We start from the raw sequence: 12,429 nt of genomic DNA, 5'->3' as shown, positions 1-12,429 counted from the left end.
ATAAAGTTATGATTCATAAGTAATGCGTGATCAGTTTCTATTATTATTATTATTATCTTACAGGTAATGAGTAACCTGAATTAATCACTTTTTCACTAATTGTTTTGTCTATCAAATATAGCTATCGGTTTGGTGAATATAGAAATCAAAATGCATCATCTCAAAGTGTGACAACCATTTTTATATTTATATGTGTGTTCAGATTAAAATATACGTCAGTGAGCTTTAAAAATAAAACACAAGAGCCAGAAAAAAAAAGAATGGAATTGTCAACTCGTTGGGAGCTGTGATTCAATCAAACAGATATACAATCGTATCAATCTTTTATACTATATTTTAGCCTCAAGGGCTCAGAAAGAAGGCGGCCGTATAACAGATCATAAAGATTAGAGAAATAAATTTTCTAGGGAGCTGATAACTGCGACATCGTACGTGAAGTCAAAGGTATAAGTCTTAATCTTTAACCGTGAGATGTCTTTCATAAACCTAGTTTAAAAAATTAAGCGTAAGCGTAATCCTTAGGTAGTCTAGCATCACTACAAAAGTACGATATTGAGAGATCTGAGTTTTTTAATATCTAGGATCTTCACAATATGAATTGCTCTGCCAGCTTAAAATGAAGACAGAAGGAATTCTTTGTATCTTGTTAGACTTCTAAGTCCTAAAAATTGTTTAGTAATTTTATACTTCTACCTTATGGTCTCGCATGTGTAGAGGTTCTAAGTTTAAAATTAAACCTCCTCACAATAACTTGACTTCCGTTCCAAAGAATAGACAAAATTAAAAAAATTTAATGTCTATTCTAGAAAAAATATAATGTCTGTGTCTATTCAATGATGTGACTAATAAAAATTGCATTTTTTATAAATTTATTGTATGGTATATAATTATGTCCCATATAAATGAAGTTGCCTTGCCCCGATTTAGATAAATTTTCATGATAAAAAAAAATGAACGACTTTAAATACTACAAATACCTGCAGTTTTATGTATATTTGGCCCCGCCGGCATTGTTAATTGTAATAAACACATAAATTATTAAAAATTGAATATAATAATATAAGCAAAATTTTAAAATCAACTAAAACAATTAGTATAGATAAATATTTCTATTTGCATTAACAGAAATCTTACAACTTTCTATTAAGGGTGTCTTTTGGCCTCTGATGTTAATTAAAAAATATTAGATTACAAGGAAAAATAATTTTTTTATAAAAGTTTAAGTCTCTAACTATCGTAGAGTGAAATTTCGATCATACCAAACCGTGTAAATTTTTGTGAAAATAGTTTTTCAAAAATGTTAACATTGTTAAGAGTCTTATTAGAAAGTAACACCCCACCAACTTTTCTTGAATTATACTACAAGTTATTGATTAGAAGTGAAAAAAACCTTAGAATTAGTTTTTTGAAATATTCGCAGGTTTCAGTTTTTGCAGTAAAATATATATGTTACCGTAAAATTTATTGAGGAATAACTAATAAACTGAAAAAATAAATAATAATGGAATAACTAAAAATACTTTGATTTAAGATTATATTTTCTTGCTATATCTACTTTAATTTTTAAGAAGGTGATAACAATTATTTTATTGAAGTAAAGAGGTACTTTCGCCACCAATGTCAATGTTTAAAAAAATGCACAATTTACTTCCCCCAAGCGAAAGGACTTCCTTAATCAGTGAGAACATTCTTGGAAAAGCTTATTTTTCTAAATTTTTTAAAACTCAAAAATGAAAAACTGAACATTTTAACTAGAGAAGGTATATCGTAAATTGATTGCATATATTTTGGTAACGAATTTAAAGAAATCTATCTGTTCAAAATAATTCCTTATTCGATCCTGAACTTTGTCCCAAGACAGTTTACTTACATATCAAATAGAGCATTTATCTTATAGCCGTGAGAAAAAATATTATGGGTATGATCTGCGGGTTTATTACCCGTTTCCGTGGTAAAGTACTGAACAACAATGCGCACTTGTTGCACAATTGACAACAGAATCCATAGGAAATAAAATTGCTATTTATTGCTGGGTAAATTTTTTTAATAAAAATTATTGAGAAATTGATATATCCGTCCTGTTTTAAAGTTCAAATATCAAAACCAAAGTATAAAATGATGTGGTTGGCCTCTATCTTAGATAAAAATTATTACTTTTGGTTATTTTCCATATCTCTCTCTTTTTAAAATCAAAACAATATCCTTTCTAGATAAATTTTGTACGATATGATTAATATGAAAGTATCAAATTTTTATAAACATATTATATATCTTTAGGGAGTAATTTTATAATCAGTAATTTTAAGAGATTGGCAAGTGATTAGCAGTTTGCCGGATATTACGAAGTCGTTTGCAAATAACATTAAATTGCTGTTATATAAAAAATAAAATATCATTATCTCGTTTTTTTTTTGCACCTAAAATGCTGTAGGTGTTTTGATAATATGTAAATTAAAATTATTACATCTTTCAAACATAAAATTCTTAGAATACGTTCTTTTTAATATAAGAAAAAAAGAGTTTAGAAAAATATTTTATAGACATGTTTATCAAATAAGCAAAGATATTATTATATGGAACAGTTCGTGTTTTCAGTCACACAGAGACATTCAGTACCCTCTTAGAAGTCCAGAAAAACTTAAATGAAAACATTAGAAGAATATCTTTAACCTATCCCTGTTTTAAAAATTGAATTTTGGTTGATTTTTAGTTTATTGATCATTATCAATATCATTGGGGGGACTGCAAAGTACTTTTTTGTTTACTAAGTTGAGCACTTTGCCAGTAAACCGTATGGATAACAAATCGAAATAATTCGTTTCTATTTTTCGAAGTAGCCATATTATCAACGCTGCTATGTTTATGAGGCAACCTAGCTAGATCAGAAAACGATAGAAATAAGGTTTGCAATTGCCAAGGCAATAAAGGCGATTTTCTATGCTAAAGATATTCTATCAAAAGAATAAAAGTGGATATCGGGAGGCACACGTTTTGCATAAGTTGTTGTGGCGCATGATTTTAAAATTTCAAAAAATGGAGAACGAATATGTCGATTAAAGCGGTTCTTTCACAATTTTTTGTACTTTTTCGATACTTTTCAACTTTTTTTGACGCAGAATCGAGAAAATGATGGTATCCTAATCTGTCTCTTTACGGTCGATGAATTTTGATAATATTTTCGAATTATAAGAAAAAGTTTGATAATTTGAAATGAGCTTTATGGAATTACACCTACTTCGAGTGCATGGGTCTAATTTATAAAATGATTTTTTTCGAAATTTCAAACAAAAAGTATTGACGATTGACTTAGACATTGATTCAAATCATTTACCAAGGTAAATTGACATTAAAAATAATTTAACTTTCGAAATTTCATTGACTTTTGTTCATACATCAAAGTTTTTGAAGGTTTGAAAAGTTTTCGATAAGATTTCGAATTAGTTATCAGTTAATCAGTTATAATAAATTTACGTGGGTTTCAAAGAAAAGTACTTATTTTCGCTTTAAATTTGAAATTAACAAAGGTTTATCGAAATGTTGATAAGTAATGAGTAATTATGGCTATGCAAGAAGTGATTAATTACTTTTTTATCTGGCTGATAAGACTAAATAAATGACGTGACAACAGTTGGCGTCTCATTAGATAATAAACCTTAAATAAGCTCATAAATTAAGTTTTTTATAAGTCCAATATATTTCTACTTAAAACAACGGTTAAGACATTCGGAGTAGGCTCCCATGTTTTATAGTTTTTCAAAATGTCAAGATTACAATAAAATATTTCAGAGAGTTATGAATATTAATATGAAAAAATTTGATATGATACGTGACTTCCTTGCATGCATATCAACTAGTCAAAATGAATTCAGGGTCAAGTCAAAATGGATATCCCTTTTGACATCTAAAAATTGAATTTTTATGATTTTGTTTCATACAACGAAGTGCAAAAAGGACCCTAATAAAATAAACGTGCAGTCGTGCTCAATGTTAATGCTCGTCGAAATGGTTTCAGTAAGGCTTAAAATGAATATAGGTATATCTGTTAAAACTTGAATTTTTTTAGCTTACAATACTTCCTTTTCTTTGTACAAGGAAGTAAAAAATTTAAAATGTCTCTAATATAGAATACGCTCCTGTCCGACTAACAAAGAGAGGTGTTTCTATGTATCTGTGTGTTTGTTGCATCATAGCTCCTAAAGGGATGAACCGATTTTGATTTTTTTTTTGAAAGGTAATTTGATCGAGATTGTTCTAAGCTATTTTTTATGATCGAGTTTAGGTTACTGTACTCGACAACAACTAGAAAAGAGGTGAAGATATTCAAACAGCTAAGCAGATTTTCTTAAAACATTCTAAGAACACTCTCAATCAAATAACCTTTCAAACACAAACAATTTGTTTAGAAGCTACGATGCCATTAACGAATCGTTTAGGCATAATTTTGTGTCAAGGGTTTCTTAATTTTTAACTTATGTGTTATATTTTAAAAACTTTAAGTTTTTGCATTCTATATTTTAGTTTTGCATACATAGTTAATTAGTATTTAGAAAAATCTTCTTTATCTGCTAAATATAATTTAGAAAATTAGGTTGCTTATTATGGAATCAAAAAGGTGTCATTACTTAATTTATTATATTAATAAACTTAAATAAGAGTATTAACGTTATTGTATTGATAAGATCGTATTAATGTAAAACCGAGGTAAAATTTTAAAATGAATTGTACTAACTGAGATGAAATGGAACGCCTTTGTCCACAGAGACAAGAAGCCGAAATTCTTAATCAATTATATAATTATTTTTTTTAAAGCTGCAATAAAATTTTTACAAATACATATTTTTTTTGATATTTTTTTAGACCTCAACTCAAAAAAAATTGTTTTGGTCATAAAAAAACTTTTAATAAAAAGAAAACCGATTTAAAAATTCAAAACAAATTAATATCCACTAAAAAGTAAAAAATAAAGATAATATAATGTAGTTACAATTATTGTTATTTTTGGAGTCGGTGTCGGCCAAAGTAATATCTGTGACAGAATAGTTTGCTACATTAACTTGGCTGACACCGACTCCATAAATAACAGTAATTGTAACTACATTATATTATTTTTATTTTTTAAAAGAATGATCGAAATTGGTTGACGTGATATTGGGTTTATTCGTTCATTTGTCGTGAACATACTTAACGCAAATTTAAAACTTATGTGGATTTCTCATAGATGCCATTGTCAGTACTAGACCAAATTGAAATGGGACCACACGGGAAGCACCAGTTTTCAAATAGAAAGAGAATTATCAAAATCGGTTCACCCAATCGAAGTTCTGAGGTAAAAAAACATAAAAAAAAATCAGTCGAATTGAGAACGTCCTCATTTTTTGTTTGAAGTCGGTTAAAAATATAGCCATGACTAAAGGGGGCACAAAAATTTTGCCAAAACGCGTAATTTTTCTCCGAGTTAAGTTGAAAAACTCATCCTTTTATCATCCTTATCGATTACATATGTTAAAACATAGAGTATAGAAAAATAGCAATTTATTTACAAATATAGATTTTTTTCCTTACTTAAAAAATGTCATCAAAGAATCAGATTATTACCAACTTTGTACCGTATCACACTATGAAATTGGTTCATTGAATGAGCTTACTTCTAGCCGTACGTTCGGTCCCCTATAAAAAACATTATCTAAATTATTTATTCGATACGTATATTAATTACATCAATAAATTAAATTTAGTATCGCATATGTATCGATAACACTGAAAATTACATCATAACAAAAATCAATTGACTGTATCGATTGTAATATGTTATGTATATAATATGTGACCCAAGTTTTAAAAAAGTGTCCTTGAAAATTTTTTGAAAATTTAAATGAAATAGGTAGGTATTTATTTTTAATACCAGCAATAAAATAAATGCGTCAAAATCTCTGTAACCTTGATTAGATGTAATGATTGAATGAATAATAAAAACGATATTAAACAACTCTAAAAAAATGTTTTTAAAATGGATTAAATGGTATATAATTGTAAAGAAAAATTTAAGGCAAGGGGTCAACTCGATATCTACCTGATCAATTGCATATCAGATTGAATGAAGAGCAACCTTTTACACTTTTTAACATTTAATTTTACATTTAAAAATTATTTTTTTTATAATTTTTCATTTTGTTTTTTCGTTTCAGTTATTTCTTATTGAATTTTTAATTTAATTTAATACTAAAAAGACTAACAACGCTTCTGTCATACTTATCATAATAATAATATCGTAATAAAATATCAAGAAAATTAAAATTTTCACTATATTTATGGCGTAGAGTTTTTACGAAGAGCAAGCACTTAATTTTTTTAATTCTTTTTATTTTTTCAATTTTTATACCTTTAAAATATTATCTTTTCAGAGACTGAGGGATACCATTGTAGGAATATGTTTGTATTTTCTTAATTATTTCTAATATCTTGACTAATGATGTCACATTTCTGTTCAATTCTTACGTGATTTTTAAAATTAGTTAATTAACAGGCAGTATGAAAAACCATGTCATTATTATTAAATAATTTCTGTAGGTATAGATTATGAGTTTTTAAATCAATTTTTGAATCTAATCTGATAACATAATAATAGGCTATTCAAAAAACTTTTAAGCATTTTAACTTCCCACTATAGTTAGTTATTGTAATGGGTCCGATTTTCGAAATCGAACTTTTCAACATATCTTTATGTTTCATTATACGTTTCGTTAGGATAACGTACGACATATGTACGTACGCCCGTAGACAGTTTTTCGTCTTTGATATCGCGCGAACAAAAATAATATCGACTTCGTTGAGGTGTCGATCAATGAGTATTAAAGGCAATATGGTCCTAAAAGAATTTCATAACATTCGAACAAGCCGTTTTAAGTCGAGCGAGCTTAATAAGAAAGTTGTTATTGATTAAAGAACGAGCGAATTATAAAGTTGTGAATGAACAAACGCCCAAATGGTAGATTTTTGTTATAAAGTACTGTCTAAACTATTCGGTTCACAAACAAATTTTTCAGCCCAAACATGTTTGCGTATTTTTAAATAACAACTTCCTTATTTAAAGCGTTTGCCTAATATGCGTCAGTTATAAATGAGAGTAATGCTTTAATTAAATCAGAAAGCTTAGATCGCAGTCGATGCCGATATAAGATGTGCCCCTTTGAAATTAATGTTTTTTTTGTGTGAATCATATTCCTCGATTAAATTTATTCAATTTCAAGCAATTTAATGGTATGAGTGTAAAGGGCGGCAAATATTTTTTTTGCCCCGAACGGCTAAATAGCTAGATCGAACCCTGTATGTATAGTTAAAGTATAAGGTATTTTTTGAAGAAATACATAAATTATTTATAAATAAACACTTTTAGTGGGCTCTGTAAACCATCTAATAATTTGTAATGATGTATAGAAATCAGACAAATATGAATACTGGAATTGGAAATTACGATGAATCGAAGTTACCCAATCCAGCACTAGTGATAACAATTAAAAACAAATGGTATCAGTTAAATCCCATGTAAAATATAAATAGGTAACTCCACTTTTTATCAACGCCATGATAAGATTATAAAGTTATTAATTAGCAAAATATATATAATAAATTTTTTTTTTGAACCTAGCATATAATATTATTTATTATTATATAGTCTATTGTTTTAAAATGATTGTTTAAAAAAATTGTTTGATATCAGCAAAAAAACCTTTTTGTTTGTAATTTAAAAAAAAGATTACATATACATTTCGATTATAAAAAAATAATTTATAATATAATTTGAACAAAATATTTATCAAGCAAATTATTTATTAATTTAAATTCCAAATCAATTGAGATTAAATAATTAACCATTAAAAACTTTAAAAAAAAAATAAATAGGTATTAATTAATGTGGAACAAAATTTGAGAACATTTTTTAATGGAATTTTACTTATTAATGATAATTTTATTTAATATAGAAGACTAGAGTGATACCCACTCGCTTCGCTGGGTTTAAAAGTAAAGATTGATAAAGATAGCTCTCGCTTATCCCCTTTCTATAACACTCGAAATAATGGTAAGGATTGTTTTACACAGGTAAATATGTGTATGGTTTTCTATTTTTTTAAATGTATAATAATCGTAATTATTCGTAGAGTATATCAGAAAAGATGGCGATGAAATGCTTTATATTTACTATTTTTACAGAAATCTGTAACTTATGGTAATGTCAAATTAAATTAATTCAGACGCTTTTTACAGATTATTCAGACGCTAGAAAGTGGGTGAAGACTAAATTGAAATAATTACGGGCCAATCTCATAAAAAGCGTTATAAATATAGCTATCTAGTACTATTTTTTAGATAAGAATTAATTTTTTTAGTTGATAGACACTAGCACGTACCCAAAAAGAGATGTATACTTATTTAGTAGATATTTAACGTCGATTACAAAAATTTCATAAAAAAATCATTAATAGAAATCAAGTATTTATTACCTATGAAACTAGTTTTTATGGTTTCTATTACCAACTTTTATTGCAAAAACAGGTGAAAATAAGCTTTTTCCTCATTAATGCTTGTTAGTAAAACGCTTGTGGCGATCAAATGTCCAGAAAATTGGAATTATTCATTCATGTAAATAAAAAACATAATTTTATGTAAATGCGCTTCGCTTAGAGATAAAATTAAGTTTTTTTTCATAAAAGGAAACCAACTTGTTATTTTTTTAGGAGTAAACATGATTAATGACCAATATTCTTAACTTGAAAGAATCAAAAGTTTGCTTATTCACAAAGCCATTTAGTAAAAATTGAATGTCATCGATTTCTTGATGAAATAGTACCATGATAAACTTGTCTTCTTCTTGTAAAATTGTATTCAGCTCTTATCTGGTTGAAATCCGGATATTTACAAATATACATGAATGTTAATAAAAGGGAATTCGATTACAAAATGACAAAACTATATATCAGCAAAATTTGTGTGTTAGTACCATAATATTGGAAATGAGGAAAATCGTACCTATAGTTGCTAACAAACTAATTTCTAAAAAGAAATTACAGAATTTTTTTGTTAAAATTTTTCAATTTAAGATAATAGAATCGTGTTAAAAAGTTATAGCTTGGAAATTACGCGTAAAATTACCTACTTTTATTTTACCTTATGGTGATAACCACAAGAAAAAATATTTACATAAAACTCTAATTGGAATTCCCTTGAAAAAACTCAACAATACTTGTATTTTAGGTTTTATCTTCTTTTCAAGTTTATTTTTTTTCTCTGTTTAGAAAATGAGAGTATTTTTGCAAAGAATCTAAACCCAAGCTTCCCTCTTTATGTTAAAATCTTAAAAAAAAATTTTTTGTTTGTTTTATCCAAAATAAACTCACTTTTTATCAAAGTTACGTCAAAAATTACATAGATATCAGTTTAGTACAAAATAATAAATAGCACTAATGTTTTTCATTCTTATTTCTCTTCGCCAACTAAAAGTTTAATTTAGAAAAGCCGAAATTATTAAAATCTCTCGAAAGTTTAAATTGCAAGACGTATTATTCAACTTTCGAAAAGAAAGTATTTACTCCGAAAATGATATTCAATTCTTCAACTCTTAACATTTTGCCATTAAAAAGGAAACGAATTATGAACCCTGACTTGAAATATTGCTAAAGCCATTCAGTTTAAAACCATTTTTAAAAAAGCATCATAAAAAGCAATATTAAATTAAATCTTCAAAATCTATAGGCACTCTCTGGAGCTGATTTCGGCAAAAAACTTAAGCCATATTAACTTCAAGGGTTATCCCATCCAGTCAGTTTTAATAACTTATTCAATAACTTGTTTACTTCCTTATTTTTTTTTTGGACATCACCGTAAAAAAATCAGTGAAAATTGTATGTTTATAACAATGAAAATTACCATTTTTTACGCCACTTTGATAGAAAGTGAGATATCTAAAAGAATCCAAACTCATATTAAATTTTCTTTCGACATTTATTCGATGAGATTTTAACACTTTCACATTAGAGATAAGAAAACTTGGATTTAGACACTTTAGCGAACTCTTCACACAACACAAGAAATTCATTTTATTTTTAAAACCTTTTTTCGATAGCAATAATAATTTTATTCAACGAAACATTATTTTGTGCATTAAAATTACACATAATTTAAATTTTACACATCTTTTAAAACCGCTGTCACGCGATATCATTCACGTGATTTTTTTAAACTTCACAAAAATCACTTACGTTTAAAAAAAAACAACAGATTTCACATTAATTTGAAAAAATAAAAACAAAATACTTACTGTTGACAACATTTGCAACACATCTTTTAAAACAAATCAAAAATATAAACCAGACAAAATGTTTTTATAACTGTTTATGTTTTACAAAAATCATAACAAATACAACATTTTACAAAAACCAATTGATGAATTAAGTTGAAACTACGTTTTTTTGAAAATAAGTAAAAACAATTAACAGTGTTAATAACTAACTTAAAAGAAATGTGAGTTGTTGAAGTCTTCCTTGTTTAAAAACAATAATATAACTAAAAGTGTATGTACATCCGATGCGATGAATGTCTTTTGGAATGCCGTACGTTCGTTGTGAATGAAATAATACTTAAAAATGTTTGAAGTGTATTATAAAAACAATATAAAAACCCCACTTTCCATATAATAATATAATAAATGTATGAAATATTAATAATAATATATGTATTATCAGTCAAGAGGAGATTCTATCATGCATGTATACGCCACGATATATTATTGTTGTTATATACGAAGAAAACACCTGTCTCACTATGATTTTTAAGGTGGGTAACATAAACACTCACTTCACTGTGCTTACTTCGCGATTTATAGCAGTTTAAGTGTGTTCGAGTACTACTAATAACGCGGTAAATAATTATTTCAATTGCCGGAGTTATTCACCGATATTTGTTTTAACCGAGTTTCAAAACTTCCTATTACGAAATGAAATTGATCATTTGAATACTCATTCTGAACCCCCAGGATTTGTTTTCTTTCATTTCATACTTGAGACTTCAAGAAGTTTCTCAAAAGTTTTAATTTTTTCTTTTCGAGACTTTGTTTGATTACTATTGTACTAGGATTTCCAGAATTAGTTTAATTCCAATTCAAAGGTCCAAAAATCATGTTCCTCGAGCGTCAATTGGCTTAATTGACTTGACTTTGTTTTGTCCTATAATGCCAGTTTTCCACTAAACGGACAAACAAGAACAATACACAAACTCGAGTGGAATAAAACAAAACTGCAACTTTTTATAAACTTTTTGAAGACGGGCAATGTAATGGCCAGTACAGTTTCAGTTTTGTTTTTGTTTTTCAGGTACATAAACTTAACTGTTTGTTTAGTGGAAAAACCGGCATTATAGACTATCAGAAGTATCGTATCATCCAAAAACACACACAAAATATTGCCTAAATGTTTGTATCTTAATTGGAAACTTCAAACAAAAAAATTGTGATATTTAATGTCAACTTGCCTCTTTTTATGTACTCACGATTATTGCGATATTTGCGATATGTCAAGGCAGTAAGACAAGTTAGAGCTCAAGTCACTCAAGCAAATTAAAATCGCAACAAGAAATAGATGATTTTCAATACACCTTCCCTCCCACCCACAGAAAGAAGCCCAACTTAAACTTTAAAGTAAATAAATATATTATATAATTCCTTGCGCTTCCACCATTCTCTTATGTATTTATATTATAAGGATTAAAAGTGCATCTTTTTTTATTCGAGGACGAATGAAAAATTATCTTACAGTACAAATTATGCAATTACTTTTAATTCTAGAATTAAAATAATAATCGAATATGTCGACTGATAGAAACCACAGCAAATCAATTAGAAACCAAGGCAACTATTGCATCAAATCAGGTCCGAAAAAAACTGGAACACTTGAACTACAGCAGTATTCATAACAATATGTTTTTCACCTTAGTGCAAAGTACTTTTTCTTGGTCAGCATTGCTATATCGGATTTTGAAAAGTTTTATCACAAATATGATATATGTACGTTTTGCATTGTATTTGAAACCGCACTCTAAAATTCTTGAAAATGGTTTTTTGTAGCATTTTATGGGCGTGAGAATTTTATAACAACTTCATCAGATTCAGCGTCCATTAATTTTTTATATATTTATTTTTATGGAAACAAACTCTAGCCGCGCGTATATCTTATTATTTTTCCACTTATTATGTGCGGAATAAGCAGCATTACACGTGTATTGCCCGTGCAACCACATGTTGTAATGATTTGAAAATTTGCTCAGGAATTTTATGATAAGTAAATCGAACAACCTTAACATTTGCTGATGTATGTACAATTATTAACCGTTGTTGTGTGTATTTTTTTTCAATAAATTTACACAACAACCGCACGAAAGGAA

At 27.6% G+C, this 12,429-nt stretch overlaps 1 protein-coding gene across 1 annotated transcript in view; it reads right to left on the bottom strand.

Moving 5' to 3' along the window:
• Positions 1-10,602, bottom strand: part of LOC123300556 — a 47,521-nt gene extending 36,919 nt beyond the window's left edge. Inside the window, exon 1 of the mRNA XM_044883142.1 lies at positions 10,313-10,602. Coding sequence (XP_044739077.1) covers positions 10,313-10,335 — 23 coding nt within the window. The 5' untranslated portion in view covers positions 10,336-10,602. The remainder of the gene's footprint in view (positions 1-10,312) is intronic.
• Between the last annotated feature and the right edge of the window lie 1,827 nt (positions 10,603-12,429).

This window comes from Chrysoperla carnea, chromosome 5 (assembly GCF_905475395.1).
Source record: "Chrysoperla carnea chromosome 5, inChrCarn1.1, whole genome shotgun sequence".
NCBI classification, from domain to species: domain Eukaryota; kingdom Metazoa; phylum Arthropoda; class Insecta; order Neuroptera; family Chrysopidae; genus Chrysoperla; species Chrysoperla carnea.
This window is presented reverse-complemented; position numbering and strand designations above follow the sequence as displayed.